This window comes from Motacilla alba, chromosome 1, assembly GCF_015832195.1.
Source record: "Motacilla alba alba isolate MOTALB_02 chromosome 1, Motacilla_alba_V1.0_pri, whole genome shotgun sequence".
Classification (NCBI taxonomy): Eukaryota; Metazoa; Chordata; class Aves; order Passeriformes; family Motacillidae; genus Motacilla; species Motacilla alba.
In genome coordinates, this window is record NC_052016.1 from 45,383,773 (window position 1) to 45,410,305 (window position 26,533).

The following is a 26,533-nucleotide window of genomic DNA, read 5'->3' on the forward strand; positions in this document are numbered from 1 at the left end:
AAATAGAAAAGGGTGAGACATTGAGATGTGACTGTTTTTCTTGGTGGCTGCCATTGTAAACAACATAATGGAGTCATAACCCTGTTGTTGGTGGTATTATTATTACCTCTGCCTTACTGGTCTCCATTTCATGATCAGTGTCCACTTAACTTTCCAAGATCTACATGTAATTTTGAAGACTAAACCCAAACTCCTGACCAAGCCCAAGCTTGGTGAATAAATTATGAGTTTTGAATGGTAGCCATGGCAGTGGTGGTGAGAAACACAACTGTATGATCCTCTGTTCTGGGAATTTAGGCCATAAATGCTGGTGAGTATTGCTTTGTAGGGAAACCTTCTTGCCCTAGATTTTGCAGGTACCAAGGGCAGCATAGCGAGGCACTGAGAGCTGGAGTATGTGTGGGAGGATTCTCCTGTGAACCCTGGAGCAAAGGGCTTGAGACACTGTGCCTGTTTCCTCAGCTGGAGATGGGCTAAGCGTTTGCACTAACCTGACCTTCAAGTATGCATGAAAATCAGGGACCTCAAGGGCAGTGCTGTCAGGGCAGGTGGAGCCACTTAGCAGTTGAAGCTTATGTGATAGCCAGTGAGTGTGGGTGCCTCAGAGAAGTCCATTACCCACAAGGATTTCAGGAGGTAGATAGCAGTCTGCCATGGAAGTTTGTTCCTGCTTCCCAGCGTGCCTGGTTGTGAGGCTCTCCATGAAGCCTGGGCTGCTATGCTTGTTTGAAGTGCATTTCATAAAGAGCAGATCGTAGCTCTGTATGGCTGTTTCCCCTGATTTTCTATGCACTGCTCCTGTAGCTATTTGAGGAACATGCTTCTCTGGAGGGAAGTGTGGACCTCTGTTAGTGAGGAGAGCTAAAAGAAAGCCAAGCATCTTTTTTTTTATTTTTTAAATTTTGTATGATTTTGACATTTGAAACTAGATCATAAATGAAAATACTCTTTTTCTGAGGTTGCCTCTTCTGCCAAATATTTTAAAGGCACTTTTCCAAGGCGATTACCAAATATCTGCATTAAGAGATACCTCAATCTAACATATGCTGATCGCCATGAAGATATTTTCAACACATACTCTGCCATGGTGTCTGTTATTCTTCAAGACATAAATAACTGCTGGACTGTAGATGGCTCTGTGGGTAACTGGTGGCTTAAGGGTAACCTTTTTTTTGGCACAGAAATAATGGGTTGTTTGTTCCTTTAGTTCAAGTCCTGATGTGTTTTGATGTTTCTGATTTACATTTTTAGCACTGTTCCTGATACCATTCAGTGTTCTGTGAACAGTCTTTAAACTTGGTGTTTATTTTGGAGCGTTGGTTTTCCAGCAAACAAATATGTGATTAGCAATTAATGGTTTTGCTATAAATAAACAAAAGCGAACAGTTCAGCTTTAAATAGTGATCTGTGCTCTGTGGAGCTTTTAATTGAGCCGTGTCTGCAGAGTTGAACGTTTCCAAACACGCAACTGGCTTTGAGGGACTCCCAGCTGTGGTGACTGAACTGGCCGAGTTGGAAAGCTGAGACTGTCGTGGTTTGAGTTAATGTATGGTTAGCTAAAAAATGGTAATCATCTCAAATATCTATGCATGAGCTGACCATTGGAGGGGAAGCAGAATAGTGGTTTCAGTACGGGTGAAATGTTTGAATGTGGAAGGAGTAACAGGATGCTGAAGGCTTCCAGTGCTGTGCTTTTTCCTTGAGGGTTGCTGTCTGGGTGGTGGTGACTGGTGGAAGTGGCACCAGAGGCTCTTCCACACAGCCAAGACAGATCTGTCTCTCTGAGTGCCATAAGCACACCCTTGTGTGCATCAAAAATAGTATGTTGTTATATTCCCTTCAAAATAATTGAATTTAGCACCTTGTATCGATTTGGACATTTCTAATGCAGATAGCTGTCCAAGGCCAGCTTTTTGGAGATCTTTTCTTCTTGCAGTGATTGAACCTTAACACATGAGCTGGAAGGAAATTTCTCGGTTTCTCTCAGAACTGTTAGGTTTAAGGCTGACTGCATCTACTCTTCTATTTCCCCCATGATGTGTGCAGTGTGTATTTCCCTTATCTGAGAGAAAGTATGATTTATTTGACCTGATAAAGCTGTGCATTGCTTTTTACTTAGACAGTTTAACCAACTACTATGGCCAGAGCTGGATGTAATTTTAAAAAGTAATGGCAAGAGCCCTCTCTCTAAATATTGCCTCTTTAAACAAGTGACAAACTTTCTGGTAATTTTTTCTGGAAAAGTTGGAGAGCAGCCACTGTATTTATCATCAATCACTTTTTTTTTTGTTTATTTCTTTCTTCTTGTGAACAGTTGTGACCTTTTACAGTTTGTCCAAGTTTTCAGAGACTGTTTCATCAGAGGACTACTGAGAGGCAGATTTTGGGGTGCTGGCTTTCAGAAAGGTGGCTGCTCTACAATGCCTAGCAGCCAGACCCATTAGAGATCTCTAGCTGGTTGTAGACAACTCCGGTGTGTTGCTCCAGAAGCAGCTCCATGTCAGCCTGTGACATGACACAACAGCAAGTGCCAGCACCCTGCAGATTCCTGCCCTACTAAAAGAAAAACGTTCATTGCTAAATCTAGGTTTTGTTCTCAAATCTCAAACTTGTTGAGAATCTCAATCAAAATATTTTCTCTTTCCACTTCCATCATGATCTCTTTCTGTTGCTGTGTGTCACAGCTCTCTTGAAGAGATATGGCACTGCAAAACCAATAATCCAATTCCTAGCCTCAAGAAAGATTTCTTTTTTCTTTCTTTCTTCCTGACTAGGTTAATAAGATCTAGCTAGTTCGCAAGTGGTTGTTCTGTTTAATTGTGTTTTTATTTAAAGGCACCTGGCTGCACTTGTATGTCTTTTTTGGTGTAGAGTGAAAGCTTTATCCTACATTCTCTTTGTAAAGTCCTTACAGGACTTTATTTTGATTTGGCATCTCATAATCATAGAATAGTTAGTGTTGGGAGAGGTCTTAAAATATCATCCAGTCCAACCTGACAGTGTTTTTCCTTAATCTTCATTTTATGTTGTGCGTTTTACATTGAGCTGTCAATGGTGAAGAAGCTTTTGTATATGCATCTCTATTTTCAATCTCCCTTCATTTGCCCATCTATAAAGGTCTGGACCATTTGAGCAGCCCTGCCTCCCCACACAGAGTGTCTGAGGGAGATATATAGTATTTTTTTCCTCTGAGGGTAACAGCTTACTGCTGTCCTTATACCTACATACCTATTTATGGCCCTGGAAACAGTAGTTGTAAATCTCATGGAGTTCTTTCTTACTATAAACTGTATCCAAATAGTTTATACAAGCCTCTGCAAGCTGTCAGGAGGAGTATGTGCAGTATCCCAAACAGAGGGCAGACCAGAGGCAGCAACCAGCAGCTGCGGCGTGAGTTTGCAGGAAAACAACCATGGAAGAGAGTTCATGGTGGGAACTGAGCCTTGTGTGGCAAAGGTGGAATATGCTTTTTAAGCTGCAGGTACACTACCTTCACATCAGTGCTGCAGCTCAAAAAGTGCTTGTTTCATTGCTGTGTTTCACCAGATATTGTAAAAAGCTGAGATTCAGATTGCTGTAGTGTTTTGTACACAAACTATCTCATTTCAATTGTTGTACTATTATTATTATTTAGCATTATATGCATTATGGTAAGGGTGAAGTTGCAAAAAACCCAGTCAAATCACTTCTCAAGTCCCACTGTATGCGGCTGGAATGTGCCCCATGGCAGGCTGTGGTCCTGCTCCCCATCCTCAGCAGCCTCTAGGTGTATGAGTAGAGCTGTTGCCCCTAAGGATCAGAGGTGCAGCTTGATAAAAAACTGGCTGTTTGAGAGGATCCAGATTTACTTATGCTGAAGGGAGAGCTGGGGAAAGACCAGCAGTGATAGGAGTGGGACTCATAGGTGCTGGATTTTTGCTGCTGACATTGCACCTTGAAAGAACTTTAAAGCTAGGACTCCTTGGACAGGGGTCAAAGTAGATTTATGAATAACACATAAGGAAAAAAAAAAAAAGGCACCAGATAAGCAAGAAATATTATCATTGAATATGTTCCATAAGGAAGCCCCCATGAAAATAACTGGCTCATTTTGAAACTGCTCCAAAGCATCCCCGTTTTACAGTGATTAAGAAGCAGGAGCCAGGGGGGATTTAGGATACACAAAGCATGAAAACTGGATAGCAGCCTTTGTTTCCCTGGAGGCAGACCACCAAGGGACAAGCTCAAATCCTTTGTAAGGTGGCTCCCAGGAATTCACTTTTGACAGATCTCACATGGCGGCAAATTATTCCTCCCCCCTCCTCCTACATTTTCCTCAGGCCACATTTCATCCTCTAGGGGAAAGGAAGAGTCCAACAGAGCCTTTGCACCCTTTATTTGGGAAGAAGAGTGATGCTCGGCCCCTGTTTGCAAGTGGAAGCATTTGCTGATAAACTGATACTTGGCAAAAATTGGTGTTGTATGGAAAAAATCCCCAGCACCTGCTAGCAAAACAAAGTTATTCATAACATACGGCTGGGTGGCTAAATCTTCACTTCCTAGGGACGGCCTGAATTACACTTGCTACATGCTGAGCGGCCTGTCTCCTGTGTGGAATGACATGCAGGCAGCAGGAGGATTTGCAGCTCTGAGAAAGGTTAGGATTTATAGGGCTGTCTCTTGCAAGGGCTTACTCTGCAGAAATGATCATTTTGTTTTCACCTTCTCTTTTGGGGATAAACACATCATGATATAATCATATATATGGGGAAAAGCAGATCTTCGTGCTCATCAGGGAGCAGGTAGCTCCATGAATATATCTCCTGTTGTAAATCTGTCAGTGTCAGTAAGGTTTTTTTTGCCTCCTGCCTAGACTCGAACACAAATCTTTAATTCATTTCTGTATGGCACATGTTCTAAATTCCTATTCTGTATTCTGACTTCTTTCCCTGGCCAGTAAATTGTTAGCATTTCCTAGCTGGGTGAATTATTGTGGAATGCAAGGAAGTTGTCCGGCTAGGGAAAGTGTTGTTCAAACATGCTTTTTTTCCCTTACTCACTATTCATTTGACAACATGCTGATGATATTGCCTGTGTGAGAGGAGAGTTTAAAAATCCATGTCTCTCTAGTCTGTGTTTCAGCTTTGCAGGTAGAATGACATCTTGGTGTTTAAACTCCTCCATTGACACCTTCCATATGCCCAAATAATAATTTCCATGAGTTCAGAAGAGCTTTTTCTGCGCTATGGAAGAGACCTCTTCCAAGAGGGCACTGATGTACATGGACTCTCACCTCCTGGTTGCAATATTGAAAATGGATTTGTTGACAGTTCTTTTTCTATCACTGATGCTGCTTGATGCAAGCCTTTCATAGGTGACAACTACAAACCTACCCCAATGCTTTGCAATCTTTCTTGTATCCTTTTTGCAGATCCTAATGGCCTGGTCATACAGAAGTTTTTGTGTAGTCAAATTGCTGTTGTTGATAGAAAAGAACACAGATAAGAGGTTTCATGCCTTGTGTTTTTATGGTTAGACCATGAGAATAGATTAGCTGTTGTTGATGTTGGTGTTTGAATGATGGGAGTTACCTTGAAAGATTAAGGCCACTTCCAAAGAAATCAAGAGCCTCTGTTCTGGAGCAGATGCATGACTTCTCTACATACTACTTAGACTTCACGTGCACGTGATGTTACTGTTCTTCTACTTCCCAAAAATACCTTTACATTTTCAAATATACCGTTTTTGCTGTAAAGCTGCTTAGAAAATTGTGGCAACTCTCTCAAGGAAGCAATAGTAATTCCAAATTGTAGTATTTGTCCATACCATGAGGTCTCTAATCCTGTCTTGTGTGAGGAGACATGCATCCTTTCCCAGCTTCACCAAGAGAAATGCAAATTAAGATGGAAACCTTTCAGTCAAGGTTTCTTGACCCCCTTTTTTTTTCCCATATGCATAGGTGCATAAATACCTTGACTTTCAGAAATGTATCTGAAGTAGAGAAACTGTTTTTTCTTTCTCATAGCCCAGAGGACCTATATATGAGCTCCATTGGGTTCTTCACCCTTCATTGAAGCTGGAAGTCAAAGCTCAAATGAGTTTCTTCTGTCTTGAAAGGACACCTAAAAAGTTATTGGTTTGTATTAGCTAGTCACGTTGCCTGTATTAATTTGCCTAATGGCCTACCGGAAACATACTCTCAGAGTATAACTGGGCTTGGAGGCAAAGTAGGGAGAGAGGAGAAGGCTCTTTTGTTATCCCTTCTGTTGCCTACTAAAAGCTTATTCCTCCTGTTTGCTGAAGAAATTTGTCTGCTATATTCCTTATATTGTATAAAAGACCTTTTGGCTCTTGTTTACCCAAGAGACATATGCATTGTTTTCTTTTTTGAGTATTTTATGATGTGGAGATCTTTGGAATTAGAAAAATTAGCCTAGGGAGAGGGAGTCAAACAAGGAACAGATAGCACTTGTTTTATATCTACACATTGAGTTAGAGCCACATTTTTGGTGTGCAGGAATCCTGGCAGTTCCTGGGACTTCAGTCTTCCTTCTCTGTCTGGTGGGGTGTTATGTTTGGATGCAGCCCATACTGGAGGTTCCCAGTGCCAAGATGAGATAAAGGAATGGTGATCATACCTCTCTCGATTCCTCTGAGGAGCACCAGCCACCTAGAGTTCCTTGCAGCTATTGTGCAAGGTTTGGGTCGCATAGTTAGCCAACTTTGTTCAAGGAGCAAAGGAAAATGACTCAAATGATGGATTGAATTTAAAATCATAGAGTTCTCCATGATATTCAAGTTTATTTTAAAGAGTATTAAAAATCAAGACACACTGTTATATTTTTCCATTTTTTCCTTCCCACTTCAAGGCCAGAGAATTTTATGAGAGCTAGAGTGGAAAGATTCTGGACTCCTATATTGTGTTGTTTTTTTCACTTTGTTGGGTAGTTAGATGGGAGTTGTTCCTTTAAGTCTCTGCTGCTGTTGTAGAGCAGCTTTCTTCTCTCAGAAAGCTTTTACCTTTTAATTTAATTTCCCTTATTTTTTCCCCTTTTCCCCCTTCATACTAACCATGCTGAGCAGTACTAGGAAATTTTTACTTTAGCAGCTCCTGCCCAAACATTTTAAAATAAAGCAAAAGTAATCACAACCTTTATCTTCACTTTCAACATAACATTTTTTGACAAGAAGTGCCTTTAAAGAAACGCCTCCTAATTTACAGCGGGTTGCTTTGTACTTAGTTTCTGTAACCTATCTCGTTACATTTCCTGTGTGTTAAGTATGTATGTATTATGAACTCTTAAAAACAAATATCCCAGAAGAAATTAATTCAGTAAATAAATAAAACATTCTTGGGTTGCCCAAGTGGCAGCTTAATAGCTCATCCATTGGGACTTTCATATAATATTATGGTGATAGCCATATAAATAGATGGATAGATGAATAACTTCAATGGGGAGCTTGTTACAACTCTGCATACCACATTTGAGATGAAATCAAACCCTGAAAATGCTGCCTGTAAAGGTCCAATTTTTCCAGTGCCAACCATGAAATTCTACCTAAAAATACATAATCTGTGTGTCTGTGTACATATGTACACATAGCTAAAACATGCTTTCAATAGCATACATATAAATATGCTGCTTCCAGGTGGAATTTAGTGTTTCAGGTCTGATATTGATTGCACTGAGCCTCTAAAGCTTGGTGGACTATTGACATGACTGAGCTTGCAGCAGTGTATTTGAGATAAGGTCTTAGCCCCAGCTTTCTTTAAAAATTATAAGATAAATGGAATAGAAGTATCAGGTTGTCGTGTTATATTGCCTAGGATATACACAACTTTTTCATTAGGTTCGCCTAATCACAGAGCTTTGTAAATATCTACTTTGATGCCTGTCTGCCACAGCAGTCTGTAACATTGGGTAGGGCTGAAAGTAAAGTTTCAAATATTTTTTTTTTAGCAATGATATTCTCAGGAAAACTGATTTCCAGTTATGCTGGACTTGAAAACCTGATGTTGATGACCCTGAAAGGTAGAGAGAAACTTGCTCATGCTGAACCATGGCATGGACAGGAGAAACTAGACCACCAAATGAGACAAATAGGATAAGACAATTCCTTTCCTCACTTCAAAGAATAGGAAAATGAATTTCTAGGAAGTTGCTGAACTGTGGTGTAAGAAGTCTAGATGCTCATATGAAACGTAACATCAGTCTCTTTTGTAAGCCAGCAAAAATTCTCTCTCTTAGCAGAGGGAGAGACGGGTATTGTGGTGTAGACAAAGGATGCTGAAGTGCTCTTCATAAAAGGCAGCAATACAGTGATTGTCTGTTGATTGTTTTAATAATGCACATCACAGAAGAGGTCCAGCTCTTTATTTTCCCGTGAGTTGTGTCTCATTAGAATTTCTCATTTTCATTGGCTGAATTTCCTCAGCAGTTTATTGTATGTTGTGTAAATTCATATATACATGTGTGTGTGTATATATATATATATATATATATATATATATATATATATATATATATATATATATATATATATATATATATATATATATAAATACAACTAGCATCATCTCCCATCCTAGTCTGAAGCAACAGCTTTTAGTTTCAGTACTCAGAAGTGATTCCATAAAGCCCCGTGAAAATAAGGGACTTTGATATTTTCATACTAGTGGATTAAATTGATGAATGTTTGTTGTGCTGAAGAATAAGGTGCCACTGCTGGTATTTCAACTGAATGAAATGGTAACAATAAAATAATCTTTTCTATGTGAAGTAGACGAATTCCATCCTGGGGCTTCTGGAGGTCAGCCTGTTCCCTCATGTACCCTAAGCATATTGGAGAATTGTGCTTATTTGATGTATGAACTGTATGGAGCAAGATGTTAATCATAGGACTCACATGCTATGTGCACAGTAATTGAGTGGGCATATTCAGAAAAGGAACTGCCACAAATTAAATTCGCTAGCTAATGGAGAATGCAGGTCCAGAAGGTGATATGATCTTTCATTTTTATTCTCTTTTTTAAAAGTTTTATATATATATATATATATATATATAATGGAAAAGAAAATAAGGAGACAAAGGCAGGGGGAGAAGTGCATGTGAAAATAAATGTATTGCAAGGTGAGTGCTTTGACAAACACTTGGGAGAATTGACCAAATTGATCAGCGTCTTAAACAATGGGCTATAGACTGTGGGATCAGGAAGTTAAGTGTTGTGTGTGGACATTGCAACATCAGTATGGCAACATCAGTATTGTTGTTAGTACTGAAACTGCAGTAGTCTCTCTGTTACATTGGAGGTGATAACTAATATGAATTCATATTCCAAAACTTGCATGCAATTTATAAATCTCCTTTGGGAAGTTGAAATCTTGTTGGAAGTTTAAATTAACCTGTGTCATTGGCAACTTTTCCTATCCTTTTCCTCCCTTGGAGAAAACTACATTTTAAAGTAGCTTTTAAACGACAGTGAGAACAACATGTGTGTGCAGTGGGTCATTCAATAGTTGCCTTTTAAAATTGATTTTTTATGATTTTCACAAGTAGCAGTGCATGAACTCTGTAACAAAGCTAATTATTCCCACTGCCTTATGGTAGCACCTGCCCAGCTTCCTCAGGCTTCTTTCCTCTGCTTTCAAGGAGGAAGTGATAGATAAGCAGGACTTGGCTCCCACCTTCTGCAGTACCCTCCAGCAACCTTCAGCCAGTGCCTCCACTTACTGTCTCTGCTTAACCTCACAATTTAGATTCTTGAAGTGAGGCACTGTGCCTTTTCTGAAGCTATTTGTATTTAAAGTAATGACTGCATAATGACTTTCTTATTCTACTTGTTCTTGATGGCTCAAATTTCATCATTCTTAACTGACCATAAAAAGAAAAGGTAACATTTGACTATGACAGTGTTACATACATATGAAAATCCTGTCTCTCTTCCAAATGTTGGGACTGAAAAGGAATTTTCCAATATGATCTGAAAATAAACAAGTTTAGGCTTAGTTGGAGCTGCTGATAAATAAGAAAAAATTATTTTTGTATGGGATTCATCCTTGAATATGAATTTATACAAATATGTACAGCAGATTTTAATTATTTTTTTACTGTGATTATTATTCTGGAGTGTATGTATGTGTATATGGATGTGGTAGGGTCTTTTGTGTTAAAAATATGTGCACACATGCATATATGTAGTTGTATATATATATGTATATATATATGTGGACATGCATGTATACTACTCAGGTGTGAAAATACCCAGAGTTGGTGTGGTTGTGTATGTGCGTGTATAGTGTCCTCCCTTTCTGTTTTGTTAAAGATGTGGTGAATTGATATCACATAGATTTTACTTTCAATTAGAAATTTAGTAACTAATTTTGACATGTCACTTCACAGTACAGTTTTTGTCTCTTGATCAACTATTTCCTGTTTTTTCTCTCTGTCACAGGGTGAAAGAATGATGTGATGGACGTGAATATGGGCCGCTGGTCAGGCTCACGGCTACCTCCATCATGCCTTACCTTTCTGATTGTCAAGGTCCTGGCCTTGGTTTGCCAGGTGGCTCACGGGACTGCCCCGCTTGGCTTTCACTTCACACATTCCACTTACAATGCCACAGTGTACGAGAATTCTGCAGCCAGGACCTATGTCAACAGTCAGACAAGGATGGGCATTACCATGGCTGACCTTTCCTGGGATATCAAGTACAAAATAGTGTCTGGTGATGATGAGGGCTTTTTTAAAGCAGAGGAAGTTATCATTGCTGACTTCTGCTTCCTCAGAATAAGGACTAAAGGTGGGAATTCTGCGATATTGAACAGAGAAATCCAGGACAACTATTTATTGATGGTAAAAGGCTCTGTCAGAGGAGAGGACTTGGAAACATGGACAAAAGTGAACATCCAGGTTTTGGATATGAATGACCTAAGACCTTTGTTTTCACCAACCACGTACTCTGTCACAATTGCAGAAAGCACTCCCTTAAGGACTAGCATTGCACAGGTGACCGCAACAGATGCGGATATTGGGTCCAATGGTGAATTTTATTATTACTTTAAAGGTAAAGTTGATCTCTTCTCAGTTCATCCTACGAGTGGTGTTATCTCCTTAAGTGGCCGGTTAAATTATGATGAGAAAAACAGATATGACCTTGAGATTCTGGCAGTGGACCGTGGGATGAAGCTGTATGGAAACAATGGCGTAAGCAGCACTGCCAAGCTTTATGTTCACATTGAACGTATAAATGAACATGCCCCAACAATAAGTGTAGTAACCCACATTCCCTTCCCATCAGACAAGGAACCTACCTATGCAGTTGTTAATGTTGATGACCTAGATGAAGGAGCCAATGGAGAAATAGAATCTGTTTCTATTGTTGCTGGAGATCCTCTGGAACAATTCTTTCTGACTAAAGAAGGGAAATGGATGAATGAGTACAAAATCAAGGAAAGAAAGCCTGTTGACTGGGACAGCTTCCCTTATGGTTACAACCTCACTCTCCAAGCTAAGGACAAAGGATCTCCTCAGAAATTTTCTGCGGTCAAACTGGTCCACATTGCTAGTCCCAAGAAAGAAAGTATCCCCCTGAAGTTTGAAAAGGAAGCATATGATATTTACATCAGTGAATTTTCACCTCCTGGTGTGGTGGTTGCAGTAGTTAAGCTGATGCCTGAGCCGCAGGGTGTGGAATACAGAATATCTCCAAGTGAGGACGCTGAGTATTTTAAGATCAATCCCAACACAGGCCTTATTACTACTTCTCGTCCTTTGAAAATCATTGAGAAGGACCTCTATGAATTAGAAGTATATGCAAACAAAGGTGGTGATTTAAAAGCACAGGTTACTGTCAGGTTGGAGGATGCCAATGATCACACTCCGGAGTTCCAGCAGCTCTCCTACAGCTCATTTGTCAATGAAAGTGTCCCAGTGGGGTCCAGTGTTTTGGCAGTGTCAGCGGTTGATGAAGACAGGGGAGAGAACGGATACATCACCTACAGTATTGCCAGTCTGAACTCACTGCCGTTTACAATAAACCAGTTTACAGGTGTCATCAGCACATCTGAAGAACTGGATTTTGAGTCCTCACCAGAAAGTTACAGGTTCATTGTGAGAGCATCTGACTGGGGTTCTCCCTACCGCCACGAAAGTGAGGTGAATGTCACCATATACATAGGCAATGTCAATGACAACAAGCCCCTCTTTGAAAAAGTGGCCTGTCAGGGAGTGATTTCATCTGATTTTCCTGTTGGTGGTCACATCACTGCTGTTTCTGCAATAGACATAGATGAGTTAGAGCTTGTGAAGTACAAAATAATCTCTGGAAATGAACTTGGCCTTTTTTATTTAAGTCCAGACTCTGGTGTCCTGCAACTTAAAAAATCTCTTGTTAACTCTGGCATAAAGAATAGCAATTTTGGCCTTAAGATAACGGCAACTGATGGAGAGAACTTTGCTGATGCTATGTTTGTTAATATTTCAGTAGTTCATGGTAAAGTGTCTTCAAAGACCTTTAGCTGTAGAGAAACTAGAGTTGCTCAGAAGCTAGCAGAAAAATTGCTCAAAAAGGCAAAAGCAAATGTGAAGCTGAATTTGGAAGATGGTTTTCTTGATTTTTATTCAGTCAACAGACAGGCACCTCATTTTGACAAATCCTTTCCTACTGATGTAAAGGTTTCAGAAGATCTGCCAGTTGGTGCCACCATCCTGAGGATAAAAGCCTATGATGCTGACTCAGGCTTTAATGGAAGAGTACTTTATACAATTTCTGATGGTAATGTAGATAGTTGTTTTAACATTGACATGGAGATGGGGATACTTAGTGTTCTCATGCCCTTGGACCGTGAAAAAACAGAGCTCTATCTCCTTAATATTACAATTTATGATTTAGGTAATCCACAGAAATCTGCATGGAGACTGCTGACTGTCACTGTGGAGGATGCAAATGATAACAAGCCTGTTTTTCTACAGGACAGTTACTCGGTTAATATTTTAGAAAGTACAGGTCTTGGTACAGAGATTATCCAGGTAGAAGCCAGAGATAAAGACCTGGGGTCTAATGGTGAAGTGACTTACTCAGTACTGACAGACACCCATCAATTTGCTATCAACAGTTCTACAGGAGTGGTGTATGTTGCAGATCAACTAGACCGGGAAGCAAAAGCAAACTACACGCTGAAGATTGAGGCTAGGGACAGAGCAGAGAGTGGCCATCAGCAGTTTTCCGTTGTGCCTCTGAAGGTTTTTTTGGATGATGTTAACGATTGCTCTCCAGCCTTTATCCCATCCAGCTACAACGTGAAGGTCCTTGAGGACCTGCCAGTTGGCACTGTCATAGCTTGGTTGGAAACTCACGATCCAGACCTGGGCTTGGGAGGCCAAGTCCGCTACTCACTGGTGAACGATTACAACGGGCGGTTTGAGATCGACAAAGCCAGCGGCGCCATCCGCCTGAACAAGGAGCTCGACTATGAGAAGCAGCAGTTCTACAACCTGACTGTGCGTGCCAAGGACAAGGGGCGCCCAGTTTCTCTCTCTTCGCTTTCTTTTGTGGAAGTGGAAGTGGTGGATGTTAACGAAAATCTTTATACCCCTTATTTTCCTGACTTTGCTGTCATTGGATCTGTAAAGGAAAATTCCCGCATTGGTACAAGTGTTCTGCAAGTTGTTGCTCGAGATGAGGACTCTGGAAGAGATGGGGAGATCCAGTATTCCATCAGGGATGGCAGTGGGCTGGGGAGATTCAGTATTGATGAAGAAACTGGTGAGTTTTGTTTCTAATTTCTCCTTCATAGAGGTTTTCTCAAAAGCAAAGCAGAGGCATAATTGTTCTGCCCTTAACAAGAAATTCAGTTCTTCTTAACAGGCAAGATAAAATTATAAGTAAGGATTTTCCAGGCACAGCAATGACATGATTTAATTACCTGGTTACATTCATCACTTAGTGGATATGAAATTATACACATTTCTTTTCAGCGGCTATGTGAGGGTTCCATTTAGCGGGCTGTGATAGAGAATGACTCGCTTACAGTCACTGCATTATCTGTTGATCACTGTACATTACTCAGGCCAACTCCACAATGTCACAATACTCATGACGTTAAATCCAGTGTTAAACCCAATGAAAGGAAATAAGGAGCATGAAAGAAAGATTATGTTGTCCTAAAACTTATTTGTGGCCTTGCTCTTGTTGCTGGGAGTAATTTTTCATGGGAATTATTCTGGAATGACATACCATCCTCTGTAATACACTTTCTTGTGTTTATCAGTCTTGGTGTGCTTGTGTAGAAGGTAGAAATCCAGGGCAATGTTCATAGCAGTAAAGGACCTGTGCTAGTTTTTCTTTGGTGCTGGTAGTACTATAAACATTGATGTTAGAAAGCAATACAGTGAAGGTTCTTCAGATGCTGAACTTTATTACCATACTACCCTATTGGAAAATGTTCAAAATACTAAATATGAAAGTGTGTTTAGTGAAACACTTAAAAACTGGCTGTTTAAATGTCTTAGGGTTGTTGGGAGTAATGGTGCAGCTGTGCACCACTAGAAGTAGTGAGGAAATTAGAAAATATTAGTCAACAGTTTCAGAAATTATATTAAATATGTTAGGTCTGTGAGTTTACTGTGGTTTGTATGTCTTCTTCTGAAGCTTTTAATTGAGAATGTGGTATTAAACATAAGATTAAAATGTATGTTTTGGCAAATTCAAACTGTTTAATCAAATGTCAACTTTCTAAACTGAACATTATGAAAAACAGACGACATCACAAATGCTGTGGCTCTCATAGTATAAGCAGAGAAAAATATTTTTATTCTATTTTTGCTACAGCCTTGCTGCTACAGCTGTACACAGATGATTGCAGTCAAAACCTTATGTCCAGAAACATCAGACTTGAGTGTCAGAAGTCAAGAGGGCACCTAGTGTAATTTCCAGAAATGTTAGAAACTCACATATCCTACAGTGCTAGTAGTAGCGGAAGGCATTCAGGCAATATTATTTAGACATTTGGACATGTGTTTAAATATTAAGCTCCTGCATTTGAAAATGTCATCCCACTTATTTATTAAGTAGTATCAACTTCATCTCAATGGGCTTTTTGTAAAGCACGAGGAGATTGGTGCCAATGTTGCAGTATTGATACAGAAGTCTCAGCATTCGACATTTATTGGACTTAAAAGAGCTGGTAGGGAAAGTAACTCACTGTGTGTCACTCATAAGTGAAATAACCAGGTTTTTTACCCTGTGCCTACCCTAGTAGAGGTGGTGGCCTACAATAAGTTAGGTCCCTTGTTCAGTAAAGCACAAATCATGTTTTAACAGGAATGGAAATTGTACTCAGTGTTCCACATTAGGTATACTTACTTTCATTCTAAAATTGAAATATATTTTCTGGAGGCAAAAACACCCCAAATCTCCCAAAATGCAATGATTTTTCTGCCTTTCACTCTTTCATGTTATATGAAAATGAGCCAACCTGTGCGATTTCACTTAATCATTCCAGAAGATAATCCAGCAGATTGAAAGATTTGGGATTCTTGTTTCTGATTTCCCCAAATATTCAATGCCATGTAAGCCTTCTTGAGAGCAATTTGAAGAACACTGGGTGCTGAGCTGCAGCCAGGATGATGTGGAGGGCAGGGCTTCAGGGTTACTCCGGGTCATGCTGTTGTAAGCTGAATGCAGGATTTGACCTTCTGTGTCAAATAGAATGCAACGTTAATACTCTGCTATTGAACTGGTGGCAACTTAAATGCTGCTGAATGATGAATCAGCTTTCTAGCTGTAGAAAAGGGCTTAAGTCACATATTGAATTAATTTATAAAGAGATAGCTGTTTATTTACTTTCAGTGGAGTTCATTTGTCACTTTTAAACTGACCAACTCTATTGGCTTATGTACCGTCTCTCCTGAAATTTGTGAAGGTAAGCAGGAGTGTGAAGTACAACAAATCAATATTTTTGGCTGCTGCCTTAATGAAAAGATGACTGCAGCATCCATTATAATCATTAGGATATAAACTGGGCCAAATTCATCCTGATATATGAGCAGGCTGGACTGCAAGCACGTCTGTGCTTTCAGCAAAATTTTGCTCAAATGCATTGTTTTTATTTTTCTGAGAAATTACATGTTAATGGTGTTGCCCTGTGTGTTGGGTGGGATGTGCTTTTGCTTCCCGAGGCACATTGATACTGAGAAGTTTGAATGAGGAGAAGCAGGCCTTTGTGATGGATACCCCCTGCACTATGCAGCTGCACATTTGTTCTCATGGTGTCTTCTTCTTCCACTACAGATGTCTATAGGTGCATAATGGTGCATCTGGAAAATACAAGACTCAGGGGAGATCACCTCACTCTCTACAATTGCCTTAAAGGAGCTTGTAGTGAGGTGAGGGTCAGTCTGTTCTCCAAGCAACAAGTGTCAGGACAAGAAGAAATGGCCAGGAGAGGTTTGGATTGGGTGTTAGGGAAAATATTTTCATTGAAGAAGTTGTGAGCCATTGGAACCAGGCTGCCCAGGGATGGGATGTGGTAGAATCATCATCTCTGAAAGTGTTCATAAAACGTGTGGATGTTGTAATCATGGCTTGGTGATTGACGTTGCAGTGCTGGGTTAATGGTTGGACTCAATGATCTTGGAGGTCTTGTTAAAGTTAAATAAATCTATGATTCTGTGATCTATCTCCACCAAGCTTGATGTAGCTTTTGGCTTTTCACAACAGGCTTTTCTCCATTCAGGTCAGAACAGTGGATTGCAGTCAGGGAGCTTGAGAGTCTTCTCTGTATTGGTCCTTACGGATCCTTCTGTGTAGTGTAAAAGTGCAAATTTGGGTGCTGTTGTGGTTTGGCAAGAGTTGTACCATGGGGGTGAGCCTGGAATTCCCTTACTACAGTGCTGCTCTTTGCCTCATGTCATGTGGAATTGATAGGTTGGAGAGAATTGTTGTTACAGCATTCAGTGCTGAATATGCCAGTTCATGCACAGTGGTGACCAGAGGAATAGCAAGTATTTGCCAGATAAAAGTGTGAATCACTTCCAGATTTGCTTCAGTGGATTTTTTTTCTATTTCCAGGAGTCTGAGCCAGTACAAATCTGTAAATAAATAGAAAGTGTCCTGAAGTGGATTGCTGCAATTCCTGACCTTTCAACTCCATCTGTGGTTTCCCACTGCCTTAGATAGAAAATGAAATTTCTCATGGGTTTAGAAGTCAGTCGTGATTTATAACTAAAAATCTGGTTTCAGACTTTTCTAGAAGTTAAAAAAAGATGGAGGAACTTTTTAAAATTTATTGACTGTTGATATAAATGTCACAAACATGCCATTTAAAAACCTTGCACTTAGGAACATGTAATGTGATCCTTCTGTCTCCTGTTCAGAACTGCCCTTTTTTTTTCCCCATCATGTTCATTTTTTTGGGATCCAGATATGTAATCTGTTATAAAATATGGTCGTCTACAATGAGAACGAGTCACTGCAAGCTTCTTCAAGTCAACAGAAGGAAACAAGTCACTGAGAAAGATGATTCATTTCACCCTAATGTAAAAATATGAAATGGGTTGGGTGACTCATGCTCTAAAAATGTGCAAAGGTCCTTGTGAGATTAGCTCAGGTAGAGATCTATGCTGAGTGCCTTGCTTTGGTCAGATGTAGCCCATCCCTGTTAACTGTGAACAAGAAGATAAACTGTCAGCCTTACTGCTAGGTAATTTGTTATGACTCCTCTCTACCAGATTCATGGTTTTAATCTAGTTTCTGGGAAGTATCTTTCATTCAGAAACCTACACCTAAGTGCACTTCTAGAAATAAAAAGGGGAAAAAATATAATAGTGTAGTGGTGAGAGTAATGTAAATAACAGTTTATGATTTTTCATTTTCTGACAATACAGTGTTAAAGTGTCTGACCCTCTTTTCTACCTACAGAAATTGATCAATATCTTATATTTGGATCTTGCAGAACAGACTGCTGACCTTCCCCTTGTGCAACTTCTGTGCTAAAGAGAAGCTTGGAACCGTGTCCTCACCTTTAGTACTACTTCCTGCATGGTGTGCATCTCCACTCTCTTTGCCAGTCTGCTAATTGCAGTTTCTTAGAAGAAGATTGTGTAAAATGCACTCTTTTATCTCCATATTGTTATGACACAAATGAGCAGTGATGTGGTAAAAAAATGTGTGGAATGAGAGTATGCTCTGAGTTTCCATCACAGGTTAGCTCTAATAGTTATGACTACTCTTGTAGAAATGGTCTCTGTCAGAGGTCCTACACTCCTTTATTAAAAACCTGAATTTTCTTAGCTCCGGTATGTACACCCTCACAGTGCCGATTTGCCACAGCAAATGGTGTATTTTTGTTGTTTCAGGAGTTGGTGGTGAGTCTAACAAATGCATATGGGTTTATGATATCACCCACCTTGGGAGATTAAATGCCATCTATCAGAGCCTCTTTTCTGGCTGCAGTGGCAATCTGAACAACTAGTGGGAGTTCCTTACTTTTTGAAAGGTTGAGTTAGGTGAGATCGGGCCTAAATGCTGGAATCCTCCTTCTCTTTTCTTGATGATTTGTAGTTCAGCTAAACTGCATTTTTACTCTAGCTCTACTTTTTAGTCTGGCATCTGTTTCTACATGTTAATGTAACAGCCTTGCACACAAAGAGTATCTATATTTTTACCCTTACACTACCCATGGACATACTGGTAATAGGAAATGATCAAAGTGAGTTCTAGAGGAGCAGAGAGATGAGACAAAATCAGTGGCTTCTGTAGGGTTTGTCAGAGGTGGTGGAGCAGCATCCTGACATGCAAGGAATTACTAAATTCACTGCATAGGTGGGAAAACCGAAGCAACAAGTTTTTTGCTTGTTCTCAGGAAAGCATAGAAACATCTTAAGTCCTGCTGAAATTGAACATGAAGATAAAACAGTGGTGTTAATGAAATACTCATGGGATTGTTAATGTTCTTGCAAAGACCATGAGCATGGAATGCTTTCAAAACTCACTAACTTTATTTCCTAGGGTTGTTCAGGAAACTGAGTCGCCTAACTTTCATTGGAGTTTTATATTTAGAAGTTAGCTTGCACTAATTTCTAACTCTGTAGAGGACCTCTGATAAGAATGCAATTTGTAGATGACTCTGTTAACTTTTAGCTGTTTTAGCCCTGAAATTCACATTAATAAGCCAATCCTGTCTTTCACAGTGCTGCAAGCTTGAAGGTACTGTTAAATGGATGTAGAGTTCAAATTATTACAGATACAGACTCCATGGGTTTATTTATGGTGGTAAGGATAATGATCTTATCTTCTATTTGGATACCTCAAAAGTGATAGAAATTCCTAACAAACTGTGGCTAGAGAAGGCAGTTGGTGCTGGAAAACCCTAATCATGGCTTAAAAGGACTCAATGGAAACTAGAAACACTAGATGATATAGCTTACAATACTCCAGACCTGCCTGCACTGTTCAATCTATTTGGCAGAAGGAGATGAATTTACTGCTTCAGACTCCTTGCATCTTCTTGCTGTATCTTAGGATAGTTTTCAGTTACTTTGTATGCAAGTTGAAGGATATTTTCATTAATTATAACTTGAGTGGTTTGATAAATATCTATGTGGGACCATTTCTAGTGTTTCCTTGAAACAAAGTAAAGTAAAATGAAAATCATTTGTGATACATGTTTTTTCTCTGTCTCAGTTGTTTAATTTTATGGAGGTGTGTAGGAGCTAGTGGGTGGATCTGGGTGGACTCACTGGCAGAATTTAATACTCTGTAGAGTTTGGAGACACTAGTATTACAGATGTTATTCATCTTCCTGGAGAGTATAGGCAAATTTCATTACCCATAGACAATATTTTGGAGCCTCTGTATTATCTCAGGCTTCTAAACCCAGTTTTCAAGGTAACTTCAAGCCATACCACAAGAGAAGGGCCAGTGGGTGCTGCTGGGAGGTGGCTTGGTAAAAGAGGGCTGCTCACAGGGGAGACACTTGGCACAGTCACTCATGACAAGATCATCAGCCCTCAGCCTGTCCTTGGTGTCTCTCCTGAGCAGCCTCTTTGGGGAGGGGTGTGTCAGATGGATTGCAGAGCACAGTCCTGGCCAAAATCTGGTCTGTCAGCCTGTATCTGTGTCAGGCAGGAATGAGGCATTCCTGAAAGCAGCCATTTCTGAGCCTATGGTATGTGTTATCTCTGCCAGTTTTTAACAGTGTAAGTGTTCCTTCATGTACGATTTCTAGTTTTAGGACAACAATCACTAACACTTTTCTATTTCTTTAAAATTGGTTGTGGTAGAAAGCCAGTAATTTTTATACAGATTCTGTGTCTGTGTGTTTATAATTTCCCCATGATTTCTAGATGTAAATTAGTAAGGAACAGGGTTTGTCTTAGTTTCACTGGAGCAAATTTGTTTAACTTTTTTTTTAGTAATATGAACCCTAAAACAATGCATCAGCTTATGAAAATATTTACTTTAAAAGGCTATGAGTATCATTCTGACATACTTTCAAAGTTTCCGAAGTGAGGCCAGTCATGCAGAATTGTTTTATTCAAGCTGTTCAGCTCTCTAGGCTTCATACCCCATAAAACAGTTCACAACATACAATTTTTATAGCTAGCTGTAATTTGCATCCTTTCCCTTCTTTGGAAAATGTTTAGAGAATATCCTTTATTATTCAGGATGCTCCTGGTGATAGGAAGTTTTGTCTCAATCTCTGAGTAGTTTATTTATTAATAAAGAAATGTGTAGTCTATATTTCCTCCTGACACCTTTATTACCCTTGAGAGATGTTTCCAAGAGCATTTTGTGTTATATCTTCTGTTATTCTCAGTGTATAATCCCAGAAGTGACCTCTATATTAGCTCATGCATCATCATCCATTAAATTATACCCAGGTACTCCTGCAGAAAGCTTATCTCCAAGGTGCCAGCAAAGGGAGCAAGCCACAAGGTAGTGAGTTTGATGATGTTAGAGGAAAATTGACTTCCAGTGTTTGGTGTTCAGTCTGAGCACACGAGCACCAGCTTTATCCTGGCATCACTTCAGACCATGAGCAGCAGTTCATGATAGTTCAGAGGAAACCAGAGAAAAATCCATTTTAGCTGTTTCAAAGCACCACTGGAAGCCAACAGCCTTGAGAAGCGATGTTGTTCATGCAGAAATGCAACCTTATGAGCATATGGAGGGCAATATCCTCTTCTGGGGGTACACAGAGGAGGATGTTTGGACATGTCTAAGATTACATGGAGCCGTTTTGTTGCACTGCCTAATCCTTTGCTGTAATAAGTCCAAGAGAGAAATCTTCGCTGACCAATAAAACTGAGGACACGTTTTGCTATCTGACCTTGCAGCAGGCTGTGTGGCTTTTTAGGGAGCAGTAGAACTGGACAGAGTTAATTTGGAATTTGTAGAGATGGTTTGGAGTGATAACACTGAGCTGATCACGTGTCTCTTGCCTTGCTTGAATATGTAGGTAGGCTCAAGGATTTACCTTGGAAGCTGGATTAAAGGGCACTTTTTATAAAGCTGTTTGCAGTTCAAGGACTACAAGTAATGGTTAATCAGTCAGTTGCCTGGAAAGCTTTTCCAAGCTTTCATTGCTCTCATTGCTAAAAATTGTGTCATATTGTAAGGCTGTTTGGCTAATTTCAGTGTTCAAGTCTTGGAAATCGTTAGGTGTTTGCCAACAAGGTAAAAATAAAATAAAATTTAAAAGCCCTTCCACTGTCAGATCTCTTTGAATTAGCATATACTTATTTACCTGAAAATAGATGTTTGGAGATGAGCTTCTGTAGCTCATGGAACAGATTATTTCAATCTGTAGTCTGGTGTTTAATGTAAACATCTTTATTGCATTTTATACACTTATGGTGTCTTATTAGCATTGAAGTGTTGCCAGTAAGAAATAACTGAGAGAAAACCAAACAGAGTGCATGTGGGGAGGGGGTTTTCATTGCAGTTGGTTTGCATTAGGTGTTTGCACTAATACGTCTCTGTGTATGTCAGAGTGAAGTTGCTGGCATTGACCTGGTCCTTTTGTCCATGGTGAACAAAAGGGGTAGATCTGTTGAGTTGTGGCAAGAAGTTTGTCCCAAGTGTTGCTGCAGTGTTCCATCAGAGCGGGGAAGTGTATGGAAGGTGCAGGACTGTGCTTTGTTTCCTCCGTGCTGGGAGCTGTGATAGGTGCCAGCACATTCCCACCTAAATGACTGGGAGTATCAGGACCTGCTGTGGCACTTACCCCCCTTCCACTGAGATACATGTGTGATTTTTTTGCTCTTAGATGTCTCAACTTTGCAGCTGTTACCCACTGGAGGCAGTCTGGTTACCGCAACCCTCCTTGAGAGGGAGGCAGCCTGAAGCTACTTCTCTTAGGATGTGTTTTTCAATTACTTTGATGATAATCTTGGAGTTGAGCAAATTGTGCTCACTGTACATGAGCAACGATTCTTCAAGGTGATGGACCGGAAAGATGAGAGTAGTCTCATTGTGTGGTTTCAACAGCTCTCTGCTTCCACTGTGATGGCAAGGTCTGCCTATCTTTCACAGCTGAAGCTTTTGGTTTTTCAGTTTTGCGAAAATATGCATAGCAAATGAATTTCTGATTTTAGATCTTTGCAGCCCATAATGAATTATTTGCATCTTTATTGGGGAATTTTTTGTCTTCATTTGAAAATCTTACTGAGAATTTGTGTTCTGGAAATGTAACTTCATGTATGTGCCATTAAAAATGGTTTTGCTTCACACTGGTGGTTCGTTCTATAGGGTAAAGATTTGGCAAAAAGAAGAAAACAAACTGATACTGTGAATCAGTTAATTTTTTTGCCCAAAAAACTTTTTTTTTTTTTTTTTGCAAGAGAATAACTATGGGCTTTAATTAAATTTGCCAGAATACTTCACAGTCCCAGAACACCTTTCATCTAAAGTACACAAATTATTTTCCACATTTTAATGAAGGAAGCTCTTTGATGTACAATGCCTATGTAGTTTCCATTTTACTGAAAGGTGTAGATAAGTTAATAGTTTGACATGTTTTTCTATTTTTTTGGGAGCGGGGGAATGACAATGCACAAATTCATTAAAAGCCATGGGAACTTCAGGTGTTTGGCATCTCCGTGATGAAACTGTACTTAGCCACAGCAAATAGGGGTGGATGGGACAGATTCCTCTGAGTCCCAGCCTGTTAGTCCATGTGAGACCACGTTCTTACACTGTACAGGATCTTGGAGCTGGTTTTAAAAGGGTTGGATTTTACCAACCTTTTTAAAAAGGGTTAGATTTCTTTTTGTGATAATTTGTAAGGATGAACTAGTTTGGTTTGCTTTGCTCTACTTCCACTGGATGTATTAGTTTGTTTTGTTTTTTTACTGTGCTATAATTCTCATTTTACAGTAACTGTTTGATGATGGCAGGTTGTAGCATGAGCCATTGTCAATGACTAATGCAGCTTTCTCTGGGATGATAACCTTCTGTTTTGCTGTGGGGGAAGGAGCAGTGGATAGCCACAAGTACCAGCAGTGAGGGTCAATCCAGGGATAACCAGCCTCCCTGGGCTGCCCACAGGACCGGCAGCTGGACAGAAACCTCAGCTGGCCTTTGGGGCTGATTGTTCTGGGTGGCACTGAGTGCTCTGAGTGGCTGTTGGGGCCTTCCCAGTATGGGGCAGACTTCCCGGTATGGAGTGGCCTCCCTCACTTCACCCTCTCGCAGCACTGCCCTTCAGAGACACTTGCCTCATTCTTCTCTTTAAGGAAATCCTGAAAACAGCAGATTGAGCCCCTGTGAGTTCAATACAGCTCCATTGGAAACAGCTTCCATTGGAAACCTAGCAAACATTTAATGTGCTGTTTTCACCCCCACAGTACCAGGATAGGGCAGTCTGTTCCGTGCCTTCTGTACCTCAAATTAGTATTGTGTCTTCATCTCCACGAGGAGCAGTTGCACCAGCCATTTGCTGATGAGATGAGATGCTTTTTGTGACTGTGTGGCTCCTTTGCAACCCAGTGTGGGTCTGCCTTTAATGAGGTATCTTCCTTTTTGGAACATTCAGTGTGGGCAGTAGTTTAGTGTGGGCAGCAAGCTGCTTCTGAGGTACAGAGTATCATGCTGGAGACAAGCAAAATAATCAAAAAAGGAAGATTGTGCCCATAGTGACATTTGTAAAGGAAATGGGAGCTGTTTGTGAGGCAGGGCCAGGACTGGCATTTAGCTGTGCTGGCTAAAGGGTAAATAGCAAAATCTGTTTCATAAATGTGACCTAATGAATTTATGGCTGCTGATTTTAAAGTTTGTCCCTCCATCCGTTCATTGCCAAAACCTGTAGCAGCTTCTCTCTAAAAATGAAGGTAATACCTAAATAATGTTAACATTTTATCAACTGTAAAGATTGAATTTGTTGATTGTGGAGGTGGAAAAAGCCATTCAGCTGGTGGATGTTGCTGGTTGTAGACATTGCTGCATTGCAAAGTGCTCTACTCCTATATTGTTAGGAGCACAGAAGGGTTCCTGTTGTCTTTGTGTAAACATTCCAGTGTTTAAAACTTTTTGCATATGCTTCTGCTCTTTCATGGGGGATTTCCTTTAATTGCTTAATCTTTCATAATGAACGTTAATCTGTCACTGGCAAAGATAAAATCCAGCTAATTCTCAGAAAATCTGTTTTTCTTTCTCTGTACCCACAAATTAAAACTCATCTGATAACAGTTGGAAGCTCTATCTAGACATTGAATGTGGTCACAAATAACTGTGTGGTCACACTGTCAATCATAATCCAGTCCATTTAACAAGATGGTTTAGACTTTGCTGGCAAGTCCCTGGAGGGTATGGGAACCTCTGGAAAAGGGGCCATGGATCCCCTTTCCCTGGTCACCTGAATCTAGGAGAGACAATCTTACTGGCAGGGTTCCTAAAGGGTTGATGTATACACAAATAAAATTCCCTCAGCCAAGCAAACTGTAACAGCCAGCCAGCTTTTGCAACTTGAATTGCTTCTGAAGAATCCCATGTTTTCAATTAAAAAAGGCTGTGATTTCCACTCCCTTTATACCCAGCATTTATCTGTTCTGAAAGCAACAGGGGAAGCCCATTCCTAGACCTGAGTGCTGTTTCCTACTACCTCCCCTCAGTGGCTCTTTTTTCCCACAGCTACTGGTGTACCAGCTCAGGAAAGCCATTAGGGAAGAACTCATTTTTTGAGGAAGAGTGGGGGGATCAGTTCCCTGATTGCATTTACAGGTCTTGCAAACACAAGCCGTTTGGGTGGACCCAGAGGAGGAGATCAGGTGTAAAGTGAAGTATTGCATTGCCCTTTTGATGCTTCTGGCCCTGAGGGTTTGGGAACATCCATGCCCACAGCTTCAGCAGTGTAATTCATGTCATTGATATCCATACTGAGACAAAGTAGACATTTACTTGTCGATATGGGAAATTTTTAATTTCCTGTTTTGTAGAAGTTGCTTGGTGGAGACCTGCTAAACCAGACGTGAATTTAGCAGGATGGAGGAGTGGCTTGGAAATAACATGTGTGAGAGCTACTGCCTTGTCCTGGCTTTGGTGTGGAAGAGGCAGCTGCGATGGAACGAGTAAGATGTGTGCTAACGTGGGGATTTGGTGTGTTAGCTGATTAGGGTGCTTATTTGCTACATGGTGGTTATGGTGTGGGTCCCTGGGCCTCGAGCTGCAATCACAAGTCAGAACAACTATCAGATGGCTAGAGATGCTTACTACATGTCACGGAGAGAGACAAAATCCCTCTGGCAGTATAACTAACCTTTTCATGCCTCGCGTTACCTGTCTGTACAATAAGTCTAATGATCATCACATTGTCAAAGGCAGTTTTGTGCCAGTTGTGATGCTTGCATGCTTAATGGCTTTAAAATGCTGTGAGTGATTTTGATGGAAACACGTATCAAAATGCAATGCAACAACTGGGTAATGCAGTCACTTGGTATTTGGAGGGTGTTAAAAGAGAAGTCCCTTCAGGAATCACTTCTTCCCAGTTTGATTTCTCAGGAGAACTGTAGTATCACAGTGACCTATTTAAGCCAGTACATTTATTCCAAATAATTAACGATGGAAATGTTACACTGACTGCACTGGATGTACTCAACAGCCATGTGCTCAGGTTGCCCAGTCATTCCTTTCAGCCTTCCAGGGGTGCTTCAAATCCTGGCTCACTGCAGTGCAGTGGGTGGAAACAAAATGCTAAATAAATTTCAGGATGAAATGAGACAAATCCTTACTGTTGCTCCCTGCATGCCATAATTGCTGTGTCTCTGTTTGACCTGGCCAAGGGGCTGGCTGAGATTTCGTGTTGCAAGTAGTCCTATGATGCATCATTTTAAATGGATAAAAAAATTAAGCTACAGTATTGTTTTTAGCCATTCTTCCCAGTTATGGAGCTGATAGCCATAGGTGGATAGAGCTGTTGAACTTCTGCCTTGGGAAAGCATTCCTTTTAACACATAATGGGAGACCATTTTGGTGGGCACAGAATTTTTTGGAGTTATGCTTCTGACCTCCAGGTACCATGGGAAAAGGCCACTTCAGTATTCCTGAGACAGGTAA

General features: G+C 40.3%; 1 protein-coding gene across 12 annotated transcripts in view; it reads left to right on the plus strand.

Annotated features, from left to right (window-relative positions):
- The window catches only part of FAT3 (FAT atypical cadherin 3), a 399,575-nt gene that overhangs the window by 76,812 nt on the left and 296,230 nt on the right, over positions 1-26,533 (plus strand). For all 12 annotated transcript variants that reach the window (XM_038142935.1, XM_038142926.1, XM_038142945.1 and 9 more), the window contains one exon: positions 10,433-13,744. In XM_038142935.1, the coding sequence (XP_037998863.1) occupies positions 10,450-13,744 (3,295 nt within the window). In that variant the 5' untranslated portion in view covers positions 10,433-10,449. The remainder of the gene's footprint in view (positions 1-10,432; positions 13,745-26,533) is intronic.